Here is a 21484-nt window from a genome sequence, read left to right as displayed (position 1 = left end):
GTATCATTTTGTCATGCGGTCTAAACCGCTACGAATTTTAAGTTGCTCTCGTCTTGAATTGGGAACACATAAAAGCCATACAACTTCATATTTAAGGTCAAAAACGTCAAGGTCAAATTTGTTTCATAATTTTTTTCTCGGATATTGGTCTACAGATTTCAAAAAGGTCAAAGTTCATGCAAACAATCAACTACAAATAAACAACTTTCTAGAAGATGTGAACTATGTAGAAACGGTTTATAAAGATCTGTCCATGTATTTTTGTAAACCATGTACGTGTCGCATTTATTGTCCGATTCGCATAAAAAGTGGAGAAGAGAATGTTTTGGCTAATTTATTTTGGCAACACTCGTTTTAGATTTGCACATAGCTCCCATATATATTTGGCCGATTTGATGTATTTGGTGCACCAACCTCGCTAAATATGTCAAATTTGTGTGGCGGAATTAGGATTTGAAAAAGTTTGCCAAATCATATTGAAATATATAATATATTGTATTTGTTGCACCAACAATTTTGATGTAATTTGGAAAATGTCACTGAATTTGATCTAGAAATAAGTTAGCCAAATTACATTGTAATCGGTTTAGATTTAGATATACATATCTCCCATTTATTTTTTCGTGCACCAACATCGAAATTTGAAATGGAAACGGAATTTTGACTAGAAATAAGTCCGCCAAATTATTTTGAAAACTGTTCAGATTTGGATATAGCTTCCATATACATATGTTCACCCGATTTCATGTATTTGACGCACCAAACACAAAATCGGACTGACATTTTGATGAAATTGGGAAAATGTGACTCAATTTGGTCTAGAAAAAATTTCGCCAAATTATATTGAAGTCGTGTTGTGTAGGGTATCATATAATGGGCCCGGACCGACTTTGAACCTTTCCTTACTGGTTGAAATTGATTGTTTGCACGAATTTTGATTGGTTTGATATATGTATTAGGCTGGGGCGATTTGAAAACCTTAATGGGCCCTTCGCGTTTCTGATTCCTGGGGTTGAACTGAGCAAAAAAGTCCACTGGACCATATATCTACCGCGAAAATCGAGCCTCCCGATTTTGACTTTATGTTTTTTATTGACGTTTTTTGGATATTTTGGCATATAACAGCCAAACCATTGAGATTTTTGATCCAACACAAAGACAAACATTGTAGCCAACACAGTAATTGAAAACTCTCTAATACATCGCAAAAGCATTGGAACGCTCCTTCAGGCAGTTTTGGCCTTAAGAATGTGCAAACTTTTCGGAAAATGTCGATAAATGACATTGTGCTACAAAATTTGACCCGAAAAATATTCAAGTGTTCTGATGCAAAATTATATCGTGGTATCGCGGTAAAAGTAGTGAAAATCTGGGTTTCTTACATTTTCAAATTTAAACGGACATATCTTATTTTTTCCACAACGGATTTCTTTTGATCCTTCTTCCTTTTAAAGGGGTGAATACTGTCTTTCGAATAAGCTATTATTGTTTTAAATCGGTTAACAAATGGCTAAGTTATAGTGGTTTATGTCTGAACAACCCCACAAAAAACCTATAAAGGAATTTCTCATAATTTTCAAAATAAATATTGAACAAAACAAAAAAACAATATATTTTTGAAAATTATGAGAAATTTCTTTATAGGTTTTTTGTGGGGTTTTTCAGACATAAACCACTATAACTTAGCCATTTGTTAACCGATTTAAAACAATAATAGCTTATTCGAAAGACAGTATTCACCCCTTTAAAAGGAAGAAGGATCAAAAGAAATCCGTTGTGGAAAAAATAAGATATGCCCGTTTAAATTTGAAAATGTAAGAAACCCAGATTTTCACTACTTTTACCGTTATAAAAAAATAAAACGAAGTGACCCAAACGAAATAAAGGCATTGTCGTTGTCCATGGATCCCAACACGATATAATTTTGCATCAGAACACTTGAATATTTTTCGGGTCAAATTTTGTAGCACAATGTCATTTTTCGACATTTTCCGAAAAGTTTGCACATTCTTAAGCCCAAAACTGCCTGAAGGAGCGTTCCAATGCTTTTGCGATGTATTAGAGAGTTTTCAAATACTACAATGTTTGTCTTTGTGTTGGATCGAAAATGTCAATGGTTTGGCTGTTATATGCCAAAAGATCCAAAAAACGTCAATAAAAAACTTAAAGTCAAAATCGGGAGGCTCGATTTTCGCGGATATATGGTCCAGTGGACTTTTTTGCTCAGTTCAATCCCAGGAATCAGAAACGCGAAGGGCTCATTAAGGTTTTTTTCCTTCCACACAAATCGCCCCACCCTAATATGTATGTATTTAAACCAAACCCGAGAAAAAATAATTTTTAAGAAATTTTACCTTGGAGATTTTGGCTTTAATATGAAGTTTAATGGATTTTATGGATTCACATTTTTTGTTCTTGAAGACAAGAGCTCTGAGAGTAAATCAAATTTCTTAAAGGTTTGGAAGATATGATCCTTACAGAATTATCCCTTTTTACATAAAGGCCCCAAAACCTTTGAAAGCCTATAACCGCGAAAGTTGATGAGATAGGGAAAACGACGAGACATGTGTCTTCTTTTATGACTCCCTCTTGTGTGTCGCTCGGGAGTTTAACGTCCTGGCCATACCTTTTGTTTTTGTCAGACTCACCAGTGAGAGATTTTCTTCTTCGAAATACTGGTTTTGGTTGCCCATATGTCAGAAGAGGGATTTTATCCTTCTTCACAAGCTTCAATTTACAAAGGAGTTCCCATGAAGCGTTTTTAAAAAAGAACAAACAAGCGTGTTTATCGAAGTCAGCGCCAAATTAACACTGCTTTTATTCAATTTCAAAAAATAGCTTTAAATTATTACTATTATTCTTATTTAACTAAGGGCCATTATTATATATGTTCTTTTACTATATGATGGATTTGAAAACGCAAAACAAACCAATTTGGAGGCAATAAGAATTTAACTTTTACAATGAAAGTTAATGCCATGAAATCTCCTTCTTGAAATTCAATCATCACTTTTAACTTTAAGTTAAGCGGAACGCTCTAAATCTGTTCGGTAAATCCAAAATATAACAAAAGTAGACTTGTAATAATGGGGGTATATGCAATAAACTTAAAGTTTTATATGGGAATTGTTCATGGGCTTATTGAAATTATTTGTGAATCGTAAAATGTTTTACATCGAAAATGCATTTAGATTACTTATTGTCGGGCTTTATTAATTTTATTTATAAATTCATCGAATTTCACAGGTTGGTACGGCGTTGCATATGAATCTAAACTGGTCTTAATTGCTGCATTAGTAGGTGCGTCTTAAGCTCGCTTAAGGCTTGTAGGATGTGTTCCAAGAGTTTATCGTTGACGATTTACTCAATGGTTTCCTGGTGATCTTCATGAACCTGCCAGACCCTCTATTGGTCTACTTTCGGAGTCTCCAGTCTTTCCAGAAGATAAAGTGGTTGGGCTCACGACCTTCATGTCCGATCGCACTTTGTCGCCCTCTGCCAAAGGAAACTCGGGACATTCTTTTCGGCGTGGGTCTTAACGAGGTTTACCTGGGATATTTGAAGGTGGGAAGCTCTTTTCCTCTTCCGATGGTTTTGCAGTGTTGTGTTCTTCGGCAGATCTTCGGAGTCTCCAGTCTTTCCAGAAGATAAAGTGGTTGGGCTCACGACCTTCATGTCCGATCGCACTTTGTCGCCCTCTGCCAAAGGAAACTCGGGACATTCTTTTCGGCGTGGGTCTTAACGAGGTTTACCTGGGATATTTGAAGGTGGGAAGCTCTTTTCCTCTTCCGATGGTTTTGCAGTGTTGTGTTCTTCGGCACAACACTCGCCGCTTCGCCGCTTCCGTGGAAATGGAGGAAGTGCTTTTGATCCCTGTTTTTTTTGCCACGCCTGTTCCTACTTTTCTGTGAGTTTTGCTATGTTCGTACTCACTTCATACACCATCTCGTGTGTTGTGTGTCGGGTTCGGAGTCAGTGTCGCTTCCAATCTCTTATAGCTTGGTCCAGATAAAATTTTCCCTTAGCTTCCCTTTCTCCTCCTTTCTTCGATGTAAAGCGCCCAAATCTGTTTTTGAATCAATATAATACGGAAGCTATTGTAGTATATTTAAAATATGACTATAGCTGGACCAAATGTAGGGTTTTTGAACAAAGCTCAATAATATGGCTAAAAATATTAATTTACCTGGAAACTATACATATACTATACTATACAATCTGTGTTGACGGCTAATATCGGCGTCGTATGAACAACGAGCAGTACCAACTATACAATGACATCAATGTAGTTGAACAAATCGAGATACAACGACTGCGATGGCTAGGCCATGTTATAAGAATGAGTGATGATGAACCCGCTAAAAAGGCGTATAAATACGGGCCGCATGGAGGTTCTCGCAGATCTGGAAGGCCAAAGCTTCGTTGGAGCGAACAAGTGAAACGAGATATCAGTAAGCTACATATCCCAGATTGGGAAAATACAGCAGCAAACAGAGAGGATTGGAGATTTTTTTCTTAGTTCGGCTTATGGAACAAATGTTCTGTAAAAGGCCAGCTAAGTAAGTAAATAAGGAAACTATACAGGGTCATAGTAAATAAAAATGGTTAAAAATACGTTGAAACTATATAAATAATCCACTGCCAAAGTCCAACATTTTGTGCTTTAGTTTCTCTAGAAACCCTATTCGTGGGACTTCGAGATATTTTATTATACCTTCAGCATTTATGCTAACGAGGGTATATACACTTTCATACGGACAAAATGTGTCTCATCGAAATAATGGTTTTACACCCCAAGTATGTTTGGACGAAATCCGTTTCAGAAAATTTGGAGTTGATTTAGCCATGCCCGTCCGTCTGTCTGTCCGTCTGTCTGGCTGGCTGGAGCACACGATAACTCTCGAACGGAGCAACCAATTCGGTAGAAAATTTGGCTTTCGTAATATTTTTTCCAAACTTGGTTTAAGTTCGAAAATGGGTTTTATCGGTCCACTCCTTCTGGTACCTCCCCCACAAGAGTTTGAAAATGTTCGGAAAATTTGTGCTCACGATAACTCCTGAAGGGAGTACCCGATTTTATCCATACTTTGCATACCATGAAATTTCTACCAGACTTAGATGAAGTTCCAATATGGACTCAATAAGTCCACTTCTTCGGGTACCTCCCAAACAAAATTTCGGAAAAGTTCAGTTTAGGACATGCTCTCCAATCGCTTTGGTTTTTGTTGTTACAACTTGTATTCACTGTCCTCTATACGACGGTAAAAGTTTCATCACGCGCAAGTCCATACTTTCTAAGAAAATAGTCTGAAAGTTACAAAAAAAACACTATGATACCGTGTGTAGTGGTTGGAGCGCAAGATAACCCTCGAACAGATCTGCAGAGTCCGCCCTAAATTTGGCTTTCGAAATATTTTGTTCAAACTTAGTTTAAGTTCGAAGACAAGCCATATCGGTCCACTCCTTCAGGTACATCCCCCACAAAAGTTCAACAATGTTCGGAAAAATTGTGCGCACGATAACTATTGTAGGGAGTGACCGATTTGGTTCATACTTTACACATCCTAATATATCTACCAGATATAGATCAGGTTCGAATATGGACTATATTTGTCCACTCCTTCGAGTACCTCCCACACAAAATTTCGGATATGTTCACTTTAACACCTACTCTCGAATCGTTGCAGCAACTTGCATTCGCTGCCTCAATTACGACGGTAAAAGTTTTTTTCAGGTGCAGGTCCACACTTCTTACATACACCGGTCAACACAATACCGGTCCAGGTACTTCAGGTACTTCCCCCCAATATTTAAAAAAATTACTAAAATGGTATGCACGTTATCTCTTGAACGGGGCAACCAATTTGGTCCAAAATTTGGATCTACTAATATTTTGTCCAAATTTAGTTTAGCTTCTACAATGACCCACATAGGTCCAAGAGTTCAACATTTGTGTCTAAGTGCAGTTTAGGGTGTGTTCGAAGATCCTTTGGATATGTATACCGATGCTGTTCGTTGTGGTGCTGTTTAAAGCGATATTATGTTTCTCGTGGACACGTCCATCCTTCCTGGCATGACTAGTGGGCGCGATATCTATCGAAAAGATATGACTCCCAAAATAAGATCCACTTCCATAATGGACCATGTCGGTCCATTCCTTTAAATACCTCCTCCGCAACACTTTTGCACTTTAATCCTAATCCACATTTCTGTTGGCAAGCTCAAATGTCCAACATTGCGAAAAGATCCTAAATACATTCGATATGTCCGTAGATGAAATTTTAAATTCACATAAGCTGAGGGTATATCTCTGTCGACAAAGCCGACTGATTCTTTTTTAACTGGTTTTTTTGATGATCTAGATTATATAAATCATAGGTCGTGAAAATCCGGAAAAATCCAAATTTTGAGATTTCTTTACTCTTTCCGCGAAAATTTAAATTGTCACGAAAGTTATGGAAGCAGGTAGTAAACCATATGTATTGACACTTTTTTAGAATACATGTTCGTCTATTAGAATAAATGTTCCTTTTACATCTAGTAGATATTATCAATTCATCAGATTTTCACCGTACCAATTATTCTATGGATGAACCACTTAGCAAAATGTGTATTGATTTTAATTCCATGTACTATAATGTTGACATTTGCACGAGTTCAGTTATAAAATCTAAAATTTTATTTTTAAATACCTAGAAGTTTGTTTGGTTTAACAAACTGGCTGATGGAGTAGACCTGTAGCTGGTTTTCGAATTTCCTTGATATATCCCATCATGATGCGGATCATGGTGTATACGCGATCCCTACGAAAATGGAGTTCGTCCCCTCCGTTGGCAGAGGTGGGAAAGAGAGGTGTGGGAACATTCGATAAAAAAATAATCTGTATCGTGTTTTAAAATTGTTTCTTATTTTAAGAATTGAAAACACCATAAAGATGCGCGCAATAACCAAAACTTATCTATTAAATTAGTATTTCGGACGAATTGGAGAATTCAATTTTTTTATCAACTCAAGCGCCAAAAGTTTTTTACGTAGCTTCAAAATATTATATATTATTTAACCAAAATAATAAAAAAATTTTGATTTTTGCAATATATCGATCACACATATCCTTCAAATATTTGTACTCTTAAAAATATTTGGTAAATAATGTAATATAAATATTACATAACTGAAATGTTTCTAATCTTCCAAATAGGATGTGGTATATAAACGGTGGGAGCATTACTTTCTTTTCATATAATGGTTGCGTTTATTTTAGTCATTGTCTGCCTCAAAATATAATCTAACATTTACACTATGTAACCTAATATTTACAAAACACTTTTGTCCGACGGCTATATGTGCTAAAAACAACTCAATTTACATCTAAACACAGAGTTTTCAAGATAATTGTAGCTACAAAACTACGATACTGATTAATGATGTTTTCAAATTGTCTGAAGAAGTGTAAAGCGTTATTCAACTTTTCTGGTTATATTTGTCTAGAAAACCAAATCAAGCTGTCGCTACATTGAAAATATCTGATCGAACGCACACAATGAGCCTTTCTAACAACCAATAGCATTTTCGTTAATTGTTTATTTTCTGTTTTTTGTTGTTTAATTGAGAAGATTGCTTGACTGATCTTGTAATGATCGATTGTGTGAACCTGCGGTGCGTACGTTCTTCTATTTGTCCGTCTGTCCGTTTTGGTTGGTACATCTGCATACAAGGGACGTTGGTCGTCGTGCCGTCCATGTGATGATGATCACTTGTTCATCTTCATCACTGACATTAGTTCAAGTGGTATCGAGTCAACGACAGATATCTTCCTTTTTTCATCCCAGCCCGACTGCCTCCCTCCCTCCATCACTTCTACTTTTTTCCTTCACCATTTTCCACTTTATCATACATTTGTAGTACGTCATTGACACCACCGCCAGTGTTTTCATCTTCATCTTGATCTTCATCAGCATGTGCATTGACATGTGTAGTTGTTGCTTTTTTGTTCCATGTTTCTTTTTTTCTCCATGTCTTCTTCTTCTTTTTTGCTGAGCATTGATTAATGATTTATGGGAATTCAGTGTCGTGTCGTGTTTTGTACGTACAACAATAATATATATTTCTCTGAATCACCATCAATGGATTACTTAATTATAATTTAAGAAAAAAAGAAAGAACTTTGTTTTAGGGTTTGATTGTTGTTTGTGGGTTTGTTGTTTGCACCAGTGTAAACCTTTGTTTATTAGGCATACGTACATAGGTACATATGTACATAAGTATATAAACAATGTACTGTTTAATTGATAAATATAATATTAGTGTAATTTGGTTATAGTAAAAGAGTCCAGAACAGATCAGAATAATGTTTCTATAAACAAATATTTAAGCACAACTCTAGTAACAAATACCTGCGAAAAAGAAGGGCTATGGGGACTAACTACACCATTTTGTTATTCGTTATTAAATATGAAATAAATTGTAAATGTTTAGTGAAATTCGTAAAAATGGATTAATCACATACATTTTGTTCAATGTGAATGTTATTCAGTCGGCAAAAATAAAAAAATAAATAAATTTGTCCATATTAACTCGAGCAAGAACAAACGACGGCTTTGCCAACAGCGACATAAAGAAACAAGTAAGAAAAGGCTATAGTCGGACGGAGCCGACCATGGGATACCCTATACCACTATCACTGGACAATCGCTCTCCACGGAACTTCTTTTCAATGATTGTGAAAATTTAATTATCAAATATCAGAGATGTAATGTATAATACTTATGACCAAAACCAAAAATTTATCAAGCATGACAAAGACATTTTTGTAGCAGGAAAGGAAAATTTAGTTCACACAAACTAAAATGTAATGAAACCCACTTATGTAGTACTACTACTTCCGTTGTTTAACCGCTACGTTATTGCAATTTTTACCAATTTCACACAAAAGTTTCAGTGCATTTAACCCGCTATGTATTATCTGATCTTCACGTTGGTTTGTACGCTTCTTCTTCATCATAAACTCAAGCTTTGTTTAAAATTTTGCGGGTTATTATTTTGACCCAAAATTGGTTATAATTTTGTTTTTGGTCCATTTCATCCCCTGAACATTTCACGATCATCACCAAAAACTAATCATTTCTATTCTGGCCCGAAACCAACCTCCTTAAAAAAATCGTTACAATCGGTCCATAATTGCGACCTTAATCTTGTTTACAATTTTTAATGGACGGACACACATCGCTAAATCGCTTTATCTCGTCGAAATATGAATTTTGGCATACCAAATAAGGGGTCTAGGACGAATATTTCGTGGTGTTACATAAACATTTGGAGAGACAATATGTAGCATGGGATAAAAATGTGGTTCTCTACACAGAACCCATTATATATTAGGCAGTAGGCCCGTTATCTAGCAAACACTTTATTGCAATTTACATCAGAGGAAAGGTCAGTAGTTTTTTCCTATATGTAGGCTACTTTGCGAAATATATATCCCCTCAAGGAATTAAAATATCGACCAAAAATAAAATTTTTATATTTTTCATACAAAAGTAATGGTCTATTTCACCCGCTAAAGAATATCAGATCATCATTCCAAATTGTAGGCATCTTTTTCTACCTATATTCTTACCCGGTGCAAAATTTCGTGACTATTGATGTATAATTGCGACTTCTAGCGAGTTTATTACTACACTACAAACAAATAACGGAATATATTAGGCTGTAACTCTGTTATCTGATCATGCACACCGGCATAATTGGCATCAATTGAAAGGTCAAGCGTTCCACTTTCAAGTATATCTCACTTGTCCGGAATGTCGCTTCCAGGAATTATGATATAAGCTGTATATTAAAAATTTTCACACAAAAGTTTTGGTCCATTTAACCCTCTAAATATTATCCGATCGCCATTTCAAATTGCAAGCTTCTCCTTTGTGATATACTCTTACCATATTTAAAATTACGCATTGATCGGACTATTATTTAGACCTACAGAGCCGCTAGAAAATTGGATAAATATTATGTTTTTGGTCCATTTCACCCGCTAAATATTTCACGATCATCACCAATAAGAATAGGGATCTATCTGAACCCGACCTCCATACAAAATTTCGTGACGATCGGTCCATAATTGCGGCCTGGAGCGTGTTTACAATTTATAATGGATGGACAGACGGACGGACGGACACACATCTAACAATCGTTTTATCTCGTCGAGATATGAAGATTGGTATACCACATTGGAGGTCTCCGACGAATATTTCGCGGTGTTACATGAATTTTTACCAAAACAAACTTATAATACCATTTTCCGCATTGTGGTATAGGGTATAACAAGTCTGCCAAGGCTATAGTCGCGTCGGGGCCGACTATGTGATAACCTACACCACTACCCCTGTACATAACCTTTTCACTGGTAAAATTCACAATATTAAAATTGGGATAGCTTACGAGTAGCGCCTTTGCTCTGAATGTCTTCATTAATACAGGTCAATTTTGTTGAAACGCATTTAAGTGCATCATCAGTACAACTCAAATAAAAAAATGGAATGTGGAATGTACCCCAACCATTAATAGGCTTCTTTCTCTGTGAGACCGCCATCAACCCCCAAAATTTCGTGAGGATCCGTTCAAAATTCCGACCTTTAGTGTGATTGCACAAAAAATGGAAAAAGGGATGCATTACCGACTATTGCGATATCTCTGTTGTTTGACCACCTATGACAACCTACTTCACTTCGTTGTAAAGGTGATATTTTCTACTTTCCTTGCCAGGTTTTGCTTTGATATACCTCTTACAGAAGAGAGATATTCGCTTTGAAATAAAACGTTGGCCTCTTCTCCAAATAATTTTTTTCAAATTCCGACCTCTGAATAATATTCGACCATTACAAAAATCAATAGGTTTTTTCCTCTATGGGGCCCCCATTAACAACCAATTTCGTGACGATCCAATCAAAATTGCGACGTGTAGCATGATTACAAAAAAATCGAAAAATGGGATGTATTACCGACTATAGCGGTATCTCCGTTATTTGGCCACCTACGCCAAATTGCTTTACACCATTGTAAATATGGGATTTTCTACTTTCATAGTCAGACTTTGCTTTTGGAAAGTCCCCAACAAAAGCTGTGATATTCGTCATTATTATTAAAATCGCAAAAATGAAAAGTTGCGTTCTATTAGCGGCTATTGCGATATCTTCGTTTTTTGACCACCTACCGCAACCTGCGTTACATCGTTGTAAAGGTGATATCTTCTACTTTCATTAGCTTTTGCTTTTGATATACCCCATATAGAAGCGGAGATATTCGCTTTGAAATAAAATGTTTACTTTTTCTCCAAATAAGTTTTTTGTCCATTCCGACCCCTGAATATTATCCGACCATCACCAAAATCAATAGGCTTCTTTCCCTCCGGGATCTTCATCAACACCCAAAATTTGGCGACGATCGGATTAAAATTGCGACCTGTAGCGTGATTACAAGGTTTAGACGGACGGACGGACACATATAGCCGGATCGACTCAGCTCGTCGAGACATTCATTTTGGTATATATATGTATGGGTCTACGACCATTATTTCGATGCGTTAAAAACTTTTTGGCCAAAACCAACATATAATACCCTCCCCACATAGTGGTGTAGGGTATAAAGACAAAAAAATCGGTTTAAATTCGCGGTTTCAATATTTTATATGTTTCACATCTACAGTTGATATCAGATGTGGGCTTCAGGCTGCAAAAAGTACAATTTTCCCAGAGAGGACCAAATCTCAAGATAATCAACGAAAATCGAGGATATAGTCAATGGTGTTTTTCTGCAAGGCGAAGTTCAACCAACCGCTTTCAATGCTCTAAAATACCAGGAAGGTTGCTGTTACTATTTTTAGAATGTTCATCAAAATATGGACCAAAATAGGTCTTATTGCAGATTTGCAGATCACTTCGTAAAGTGATTGACTTCATTGAAAGGGTTGAATGTTATATTTCAAACAAGCCATATATTTTAAAGGATCAAAGTCGGTCGGGGCCGACTATATGATATCCTATGCCACCACGATTTCACTATAATTTGGCGACCCTATCTATCTATCCAAATATGCAAATCTGAACCGATTTCAATACAATTTTTCAGACTTTTTTCAACTTTGAATTTGCTGACATTTTCCAAATTGTATCAAAATTAGACAGAATTTGCGTGTTTGGTGAACCAAATACCTAAAATCGGGCGAAAATATATGTGGGAAGTATGTATGTATATCAAAACCTGAAACGATTTCAACATAATTTCTAGTAGTTTCAATATAATTTTCTAGTGCAAAATCCGTCACGCATTTCTTAAAAAAATTCTTCAGAATTGGAGATAAATAGCGTGATTGGTGCACCAAATACCTCAAGTCGGGGGAAAATATATGCGAGAGCTATATCCAAATCTGAACCGATTTTCAAATAATTTGGCAGTCTTACTTTATGTCCGAATTCGGTGGCGTTTCCCATATTACATCAAAATTGGACTGAATTTGCGTGTTTGGTGCACCAAATACCTAAAATCGGGCGAAAATATATATGTGAGCTATATCCAAATCTGAACCGATTTTCACCAAAAGCAATAGATTTCTTCCAATGGCTAAATAAAGATCTTCCCCAATTTTCAGCTGAATCGGATAATAAATGAGACCTGTAATTTGATCACAAAAATACATGCATAGATCGACTCAGAAAGTGAGTCTCGCTTCCCTTTGCGTGTTACATACAAATGCACAAAGACATAATACCTCTTATCACAAAGGCATAATACCCCTACACCACGTAGGGTATAAAAATGGTTGAAAAATGTGGTTGAAAAATTATTTTCCTTGGGCATTATGCTGCGTAAAATACACCCGAGGATGCTTGTAAGTTCTCTTACAGGGCGCGTCCCCACCGGCGGATAGGGGGAGGTGGACGATCGTATCACTCTACCCCAAACTAGGAAATCACTAGTGACTGTACTGTCTGAAGTGGAGTGGTACGATCACCTACCTCTGGAAACTTCGAGTTTCCCGCGGACAAAAAACTGACTACGGGGGTGTTACCCCAAAACAAAAACAAATATGGATGTTGGAAATGAGACAAAAGTTACGGCGCAGGGCCTAAATAACCCAGTACCGGCGGGGACCAGTGATCTGCCTGCGAGTCACACTTCGTCGTCATCAAGCGATCGTGAGCAAACATCTCCCACAGATGTGGGTGCCTTGGCATCTGTGGTCGAAGGTACGCTTACAACCACACAACCTAAAGGTAAAATGGAGGAGGAGACAGGGAAGCCTAGAATATGGGAGCGACCCTGACTCCGAATCCGACAGCAACAGCAAAAACAATACTACCGTCGTGGAAAACCCAAATAAAGAGGAGGGGGAGGAGAGAATAGTGAATGCAGGGCATGCGGCGAGGACAACGAAACGTTGGAACACTATCTCTGCCACTGCCAGGCTTTCACAAACTTGAGGAGTCCATTAATGGGAAACGACATAATTACAGGACTCGACCATATCAAGGACATCGGTTTCAAAAACTTGAGGGCCTACGTCAATGGGACGGAACTCCTAAACTAACAACAACTTCCAGGACACATAAAATTAGAGAGCACAACAGGCCTCTTCTGGCTTAAGTGTATGCCTTTTATTTTTAAGGACATGTGGTGATCTTGAATCACCCCTCTTCTTAACCCAACCTAGCCTAACCTCTAAAATACACAAAACAGCCAAACAACTATTTTTTTTTTCAAAAAGAAACTTATGTTAGCTTTCGAAAGTTGGGAAAAAGTAATGAAATCGGTTGAAAAATAAATGAGTTACTCAACTTTTTCTGTTTAATTTTTTTTTTAATTTTTAATGCATATCCGTCCTTCCGTCCCACTATGTAGCGAGTTCATGTAAACGGTGGCCAAAAATAGAAGAAGAATGAATAGAAGAAGGATGATTTTTGGTACAAGTATTTATTGTTGGCTGACAATGTCGAGCGCAAAAAAATGGGAAGGTCGGTGCACGTCTTGTTATAGCCCCCACATAACGGTACTTACCAATGTTTGATATTTTGAATAATTTAGCTAAATATATCGACCAAATTTGCTAAATTTTGAGGTGCAGGGTTCCCAGTTGCAGGGTTTCAATATACATATTCAATATACATACAAATTTTGCATTTAAATAAAAGAATTTTCCCAAGAAAGATTTTGGCCGATTAATGGTCAAAATAGGTCTTTTTTTTTGTTAAAATCGATATTTCGAATTTGACTGTTCACCAAATTTTTAAATTGATATTTTTTTAAATTGTCTCATTTTTTTAAAAATATTGTTATGTGCCAAATAGGCCCATGTAAATATATGATGATCGGTATATTCGATTTCGAGCTTTAGTCGACACCGTAAAACGCTTGTTAAAATGGGGGTAACCCCTTTATAAGGTGGTTACTGAAAAAGATAAATAACATGCTCGTCTGCACGCCTCTACAGCTGGCACCTTTATACATTTGAAGTACTTACTGTTCACCACTAATTATTCTCAAATCTTCCTCAGCACTTGACTTAATTCGATTATTATTTCTTGTGAAATAATAGCATATGCTCTGTTCTAGAATCTGAAAGAATCTACTACTTTTTACTACCATAACTTTTTTCCTTTATGTTATCGAAAAAAATTGTAAAAACTAGTCGATTCTTGCAGTTCTGGAACAGACCAATTATGTAATAGTTCTTTATAGAATTAAATAGTCATACCAAAGACTTTTGTTCACTGTGGGAATTAGAAAATGTATTCGCCACAATATTTTTTTTTTTTTTTTTTGCTTGGAAACGCTTTAAAATAATTTTATATGAAGAATCTTCAAACAAAACCATTGATTATCTTCTTCAATTCAGCCTCTAAAGTGTGTATGAATGAATTAAACAAAAAATAAACGAATACATACAACAAACGTGTGAGCGAGTAGTAAATTCGAGTAAATGTGGCCAAAATGAAAAATTGCTCTGCCATTAAACTAAATGACTGAAATGGCAAACGAAACAACGACAAAATAGAAATTCAGACATAATTACTAAGGACATTAGTATACATTACCATCAACAACAAAAACAACAACATTAGCGCAAAATCAACAACATTGAATTTGGTAAATACTGGAAAATAAAGCCCGTACACACACATCCATACACACATGCATATCTCTTTGCATACGAACAGGAAACAAACCTACAATAAGGCAATATCCTTGGCCACATTTGATGGCAATCGCCACAAATGAACCTTTAATAGAATATTAACTTTGGCCCAACAATGAAGAAGAAGGAGTAAAATCAAGAATAAAAACAAATGTAAACAGAGCCATAAAAACAAAATAAAATGTAATATCGTTTGTGGTTTTTAAGTTATTTGTTAATAACATTTCAAGAAACAAAAAACAAAATTGGAAAGAAGTTGCTGCCTGCTACTCCTTTATGAACAGGTAGAACAGACTATCATAGCATTTTTCGAAAGAGGAAGTTTAGATATTTGAAGAGAATATCGAAAAGACAATTTCGAAAAAATTATCTTCATGTGTTTCAAAAAAATAGAGAGAACAGAAATATAGACATTTTTGAAAATATCTTTACAACAACAATGATAAAAATGTTTATCTCTCACACACACAAACTCATCATAACTGTCATCACATTTCGAATATTGTTTAGCTCAAAATTCGAAATAGTCATTCAGTTGTCAAAGAGTCCTGCAACAGACAACGTCGTTTTTGATACAAGAGCATGCGCGTCAAATGTCACCATCAAAATTCTCATTTCCGTCGAACGTGGTGTACAACCCCTCTTTTGGGTATTTTGAAGTAATGCAACAATCGACATCTCTTTCTATTGTGCACGATTAGTTGTTGGCTATAACACATCCCTTGTAAAACCATAAAGTGTGTGTGCGTTTGTTTAACGAAGTTTATGACGATTCGACTCTTTGCTTTGTTTATATCTCTCTCACTTGTTGTCGTCGTTAAACATAAACAAACACTTGCTTTATGAGCACAACACAGTGACATCCAACAAAACTCCGCCCACAAATTTCGAAATACTTGAATGAATTCCAATATGGCTGATTGTGTTGTATGGCGTGCCTGGTGATTGTGTATAGCGCAGCAGAGTACAACTGAGAGCGCCATCATTTCCTAAGAACTACAAAACACCAACACTTGCACACCCACGTGAACTCCCAACGGCATTAAAACAAACAGTAGCAATCCGTCGCATTTTGTGCACTTGAAGAGAAATGAGATTTGTTACAGGCGATGTATGGATGGATGCTAGTGAGTGTTAAGGGGATCCCCAATATGGGTTCTTTTTTTATGGGCTACAAGAACAACAACATGTGTGAGAAATGTGTGCATCATACTGTTGGGAATCAGCCGGTGATGGAGTATTTGCCAACCCCCCGTAAAATATCCCAAAAATGTTTTGTGTTCCTCTTCCATCTGCCACCTTATATTTCGTGAGGGTGAAATTTGAAACTGTCAGCCAGCGCACGCCTCATTTACTTTGACATTTGTATAACGAAAATAGAAAAAAAAACTTAAAATTTACCAAAAGAAATAATGAACTCTGTGTCTGTGTCATTTGCCTATCCGTTGGTTATTTTAATTTAGCGCCAGTCTAAGTGTTTTTTGCATACCTATAAATTATTATGTGTTGACATTGATTTGAAAATCTCAATAACCTTTGTTAGTACATTAACTATGTTTTAAAATATAACAAATTGCAACAGTACAATATTGAAGGGCCAATTTCTTAGAAAAAGGACCTAATAGAACAATTTTATATATTCAGATTAAAAATAGATAAAATCGTAGCATATGAAAAAAGTAAATAATAATAACATAAAGAAAAGCAAACGAATTCTTTAAACATGTGAGCCTTAACGCCTTACCGCCACATGCCCCGGATTTTTTGTGAGTTTCTTAAGAAAGATACAAAACTGTTAAAATCAATCACTATATGGTAAAAACCAAATTTCCACTACAATTCCTTTCGAAAAAAAATTGGGAGCATACCTACGGTTTTTGGTATAGCTTTTAAGGAACAAATTCTGTTTTCAAATCTGTTCGCGTTCACAAAATTGGCCGATGCGCGCAAACGTTATAGCTGTTTTTATTCTTTTATAAAGAAAAATTACCTATTTTAAAATGTCTTATTTGTTGTATTGAGAAAATGTATGCATATCAGGGTTATGACGTTTTTTACAACCTCGTATCCCTGTATGATATTTTGATGAGTTTTTACCTAAGATTACATAACATCTTAATAAAAAAGTGATTTGATAAAAAAGCTTACGCAAAAAGGTTATTTTAGACATTAATAGGCAAAAGGTCATTCATTCGTGCAACAGGAAATCATTTTTTGAACAAATTTTTGTTCAAAGTGGTTTGTGCGAAAACTTTTTTATAATAAAACGGATTTAGCTTTAGTTTAACCACTAATAGGCAAAAGTTAATTCATTCTTACTACTGAAAGTCATTTTTGAGAAAAAAAATTCAAAAAGTCATAACCCTAATGTATACATCAGTGACAGCATTTGATAGCCATCCATAGATGCACCAGAATTTCTAAAATTTGTTTTTATTTTCGCAAAAAAATCAAGAAAATTAAACAAATCTGGAAGCAGATCTAAACTATAGTCCCTCAGAGTCCGTACAAACCTCTAAAAACTATATTAAAAATACGAACAGAATCTAGACAACGCGTAAAAAATATGAAACCAAAAATTAGAAAAAATATTTGGGAGTTCTTCAACTATTTCGCTAAAATCTCATACAATAATTAATGTACCTATACTGCTAAAACTTAATCAAGAAATATGCTTTACCATCGCGAAAGCACATCGGTTGATGTGCATCCGATTTTGGATACTGCGAATCAATCCGTTTCAATATTGTGTACCATCAGTTGCATCTCACAATGCCAAAAACCATAAAGTGGGTAAAAGTCGCGCAATGTGCACACGATTTTGATGGGCATCCGGTTTCATTAGCGTCCAACAAAAATACGTCGATATACACCTATTTCAAGTAGATTCTTCAAGAACCGCGGATGTGCCTCCACATTCTATTTTGCGTAAAAAAATCCATATTATTCGCGTATCTCTGTAATTTATGACATGATTTTTAGCAAATATTATAATCGCCCATAAAGGATTACATTTATGTAAACATTTTTGAAGAAAATCGCGGTTTAGTACGCGGTTTTGTCAAAATATATTTTTGCTGATTTTCCTACCTCCTACGTATCTATATCCGCGGTTTTAGTGGATGAATTCGATCGCGAAAGGGCTCATTAGATCCATCGCGTAAAAAAAAACAAAATTCACGCGGGGTTCAAAGGAAGTTGAAAGACACTTCTAAATTTTAAACGCAAAAAATAGCTTCTTTAAGAAAATTTAAGCATCAAATTTTGCCCTTTAGACTCTTATTACTAGGATACTGTAAGGAACACACTCATGAGATATACAATAAACGACGAAAAATCACGAGTTCTATAATCCTATTATGAGATTTGAAAAAATCTTGAACCGCGTCCGGATTATTAAAAAAAATTCAGGAGGATGCAGTGGATATACCGAAAAATCATACACTAGTATCGTGTTGCCCTTGGAGTACTCTGTGATTCTTTTTTTGGGCATAGGTCTAAAAAATGTAAGGTTAAGCCAGAAATCGGGCGGGAACATAAAAAAACTTGTTGGCTTCAACCCATTTTTACCAATTTTTCTACATTGGTCCCAAATGACCGCCAAGGAACCAAATGACCGCGAAGGAAACAATACTACTTTATACAGTTTCCAGTTTATACATTGCGGAATAATGAATCATTAAAAAAAAAACAATTAAGTGTATAAGTATAAACAAATTAGCCAAGTCTACAATCGGGACAGGGCCGACAATGTGATATCCTATAATACTAGCCCTTTGCATTTTCCTTTTACGGACAAAAATTTCTTTTATGAAAAAAAAGTTATTCTTTCTATTTTCTTTATTGGTCTAAGGTCTTATCGCCGTTTACTTCCGCAATTTTCCCAAAGGTAGCTGTTACGGCTGGTTTTGATCGACCTATCTCCCCTCACTTCTCCCCTCTTCCAGATATGGCAGCATACCTACCCGAAGATGCCCAACATTTTGAAGACGACCATCGCCAAAATCGTCCAGCCAGGCAACAAGCACGACAACAGCCCACGGTACGAAACAGATCTCAACAAAGGCCCAATCAAAGAAGGAACGATCGCAGGGAAAGACCGAGTTATTGGCAACATGCTTGTGGCCTCTGTCAAGAGGACCATCCATTGAGCACCTGCAGACGGTTCCTTGAAATGTCCCCATATCAACGATATGAAACCGTGGAAAGGCGAAACTATTGCCGAAATTGCCTGGCGCGCAGCCATCTAGCACCGGACTGTTCATCGCTAATTGGCTGCCATCGTTGTGATAACAGGCACCACACCTTACTGCACGGCGCTGCTCAACTAGAGGACTCCCTGCAACAGGCGCCATTAACAATTCCTCCATTCACGTGGGACTTAGTGCTCATTCCAACCGCTATGGTGAGAATAGTGGCTGACAGCATCGAGACCTGGGCTACTGTCCGAGCCTTAATAAGTCAGTCGGCTGTAATGACGAAGATCTCTTATTCCTCATTTAGGAGACTGGGTCTACGTTCCTTCCGTTACAAAGAACGTCGTTTTACGACATTCAACATTATGGCAAGAAATCCGAATAATCAGTGGGCGTTAAAGGTAAACGCATTGATAAGCGACGAGTTGCCTTACAGACCTTATTCGGATCCCATAATTGAAGATCCCACCACTGACTTTGCCAAAACCACACTAGCCGACATCGATCCCAGGAGTAACACTCCAATCGAACTAGAACTTGGAGCCGACACATTCAACGCCATCAAACGAGAAGGCCAACGATTCGCCGGAATTGGCGATGTGTATGGACATGAGTCAAAATTGGGAATACTTTTTTCAGGGCCCATCAAAAATCTACCCAACAGTCAAGCCTAATAAGGATTAAAGCTACACGGATTCACGGGGGGCTGAACATGTTTATGTATAAACCGCATATCACATTAAACTGGATTAGGAAAAAGCGCATTTCGCAAACACGCATAAATAAAAAACGCTGCAGTAGCATTGACTTGTATCGACTTTACCCGTGAGAGACAACAACAAAAAAAGGGCAGTCATACATGCCCACCCACACATCAACCTGAATTTTCCAGTCAACTCTCAAATTATTCCACGATCAAAACAGGTTGGATGATTTCAATTATTCCCTACTCATCATTGTTATGCGGTTTCTAAGAGCGAACTATTGGTCTCCCCCTTGTGATTAGTGAACAAATAAAACCACGTTGAGAGAAAAAAAACCAAAAGCCATCCGAGCATATTTTCTAGAACAAAAACTAAACTATTGTATTTGCCAAATTTAAACTAAATACGAAATAATTATTGTTAAAAACATCAATGAAACAAGTAAAAGGAATATTTACCAGTGTAGACAAATAAAAACGTAATATAAATTGTATATGAAATCACATTGTTAAACATTGTTTAAAAATCGAAATTGTTTCATGCCTTGAAGTCTAAAAATAAACCATAGAATTACATAAATCGTGCTACCTAGAGTTAAAACAACATATTTGAAGTGTTAACATCAATATTCTAAAGAAGTCATGGTTTTTTTATTGTTAATATTTAAAGAAAACTTCTCTTGAATTATAATAATTATACTTTGCATGGGTGCCACCGTGGTGCAATGGTATGCACACCCGCCTTGCACGCTAAAGGTCGTGGGTTCGATTCCCCGGCCAGTCAACATCAAACACTTTTCAACGGTGGCAAAATACCCCTCAGTAATGTTGGCGACATTTTCTGAGTATTTCAGCCTTGTACAACTTCTCTACAAGTGGTGTCTTAGACACGCCGTTCGGACTCGGCGATAAACAGTAGGTCCCATATCATTGAGCTAATATGAATCGGGGTGCACTCATTGATATGAGAGAAGTCTCCCCTGTCCCGCCTGAGATGTTTGTGGAACAATTATTATTATTATTATGAATAATTATACAAACTGCATGTCAAAATATTTACTTATTATACAAAGAAAAAACGAATTTGAAATCATAAACCTAAATAAACCAAACCAAGTGAATTGATAAATAAATTGGTGTTTTATATTGTGGTCATAAGGTAAACAAGTTAACAAGACAAACCAGTGAACAAAGAACATAAACAATGTCGATGTCATCTGTGTACGCCACATTGTAAATAGGTCACATGATAGACCTTGTCTGAAACCTCGTTTTGTATTGAAAGTCTCAGAAAGGGTTTCTTTCTTATTTTTACATCCTCCGTCATAGTATGGAGGGTATATTAAGTTTTTTTTCTGTTTGTAACACATCGAACTAATCATTTGCGACCCTATAAAG

The 21484-nt window shown here is 36.4% G+C and overlaps 1 protein-coding gene across 3 annotated transcripts; it reads left to right on the top strand.

Moving 5' to 3' along the window:
* Window positions 1–16105: 16105 nt before the first annotated feature.
* LOC141390925 (uncharacterized) lies at window positions 16106–21219 on the top strand. 3 transcript variants are annotated; one of them, XM_073963856.1, is made up of 3 exons: window positions 16110–16314; window positions 19041–19076; window positions 19135–21219. In XM_073963856.1, exons 1-3 carry the CDS (start codon window positions 16278–16280, stop codon window positions 20055–20057), a joined length of 996 nt encoding a protein of 331 aa, XP_073819957.1. In that variant the 5' UTR covers window positions 16110–16277; the 3' UTR covers window positions 20058–21219. The 3 variants fall into 3 exon arrangements, with proteins under 3 accessions (XP_073819958.1, XP_073819957.1, XP_073819956.1); XM_073963855.1 differs by having other exon boundaries at window positions 16195–16441; XM_073963857.1 differs by lacking the exon at window positions 19041–19076 and having other exon boundaries at window positions 16106–16314.
* Window positions 21220–21484: the final 265 nt, after the last annotated feature.

This window comes from Musca autumnalis, unplaced genomic scaffold, assembly GCF_047663935.1.
Source record: "Musca autumnalis isolate F117 unplaced genomic scaffold, ASM4766393v1 scaffold_1, whole genome shotgun sequence".
Taxonomy (NCBI): Eukaryota; Metazoa; Arthropoda; class Insecta; order Diptera; family Muscidae; genus Musca; species Musca autumnalis.
The sequence above is the reverse complement of the archived record's forward strand: the minus strand, read 5'-3'. Positions and strand labels throughout refer to the sequence as shown.

Bases quoted from the DNA above. Each gene is read 5' to 3' on its own strand.
- LOC141390925 (XM_073963855.1), top strand. From the start codon at position 16,297: ATGTATGGATGGATGCTAGTGAGTGTTAAGGGGATCCCCAATATGGGT. The intron at 16,442-19,040 runs GTAAAATATCCC...TATTGGTCTAAG, and splicing joins GGAGTATTTGCCAACCCCCC to GTCTTATCGCCGTTTACTTC. The intron at 19,077-19,134 runs GTAGCTGTTACG...CCCCTCTTCCAG, and splicing joins CTTCCGCAATTTTCCCAAAG to ATATGGCAGCATACCTACCC.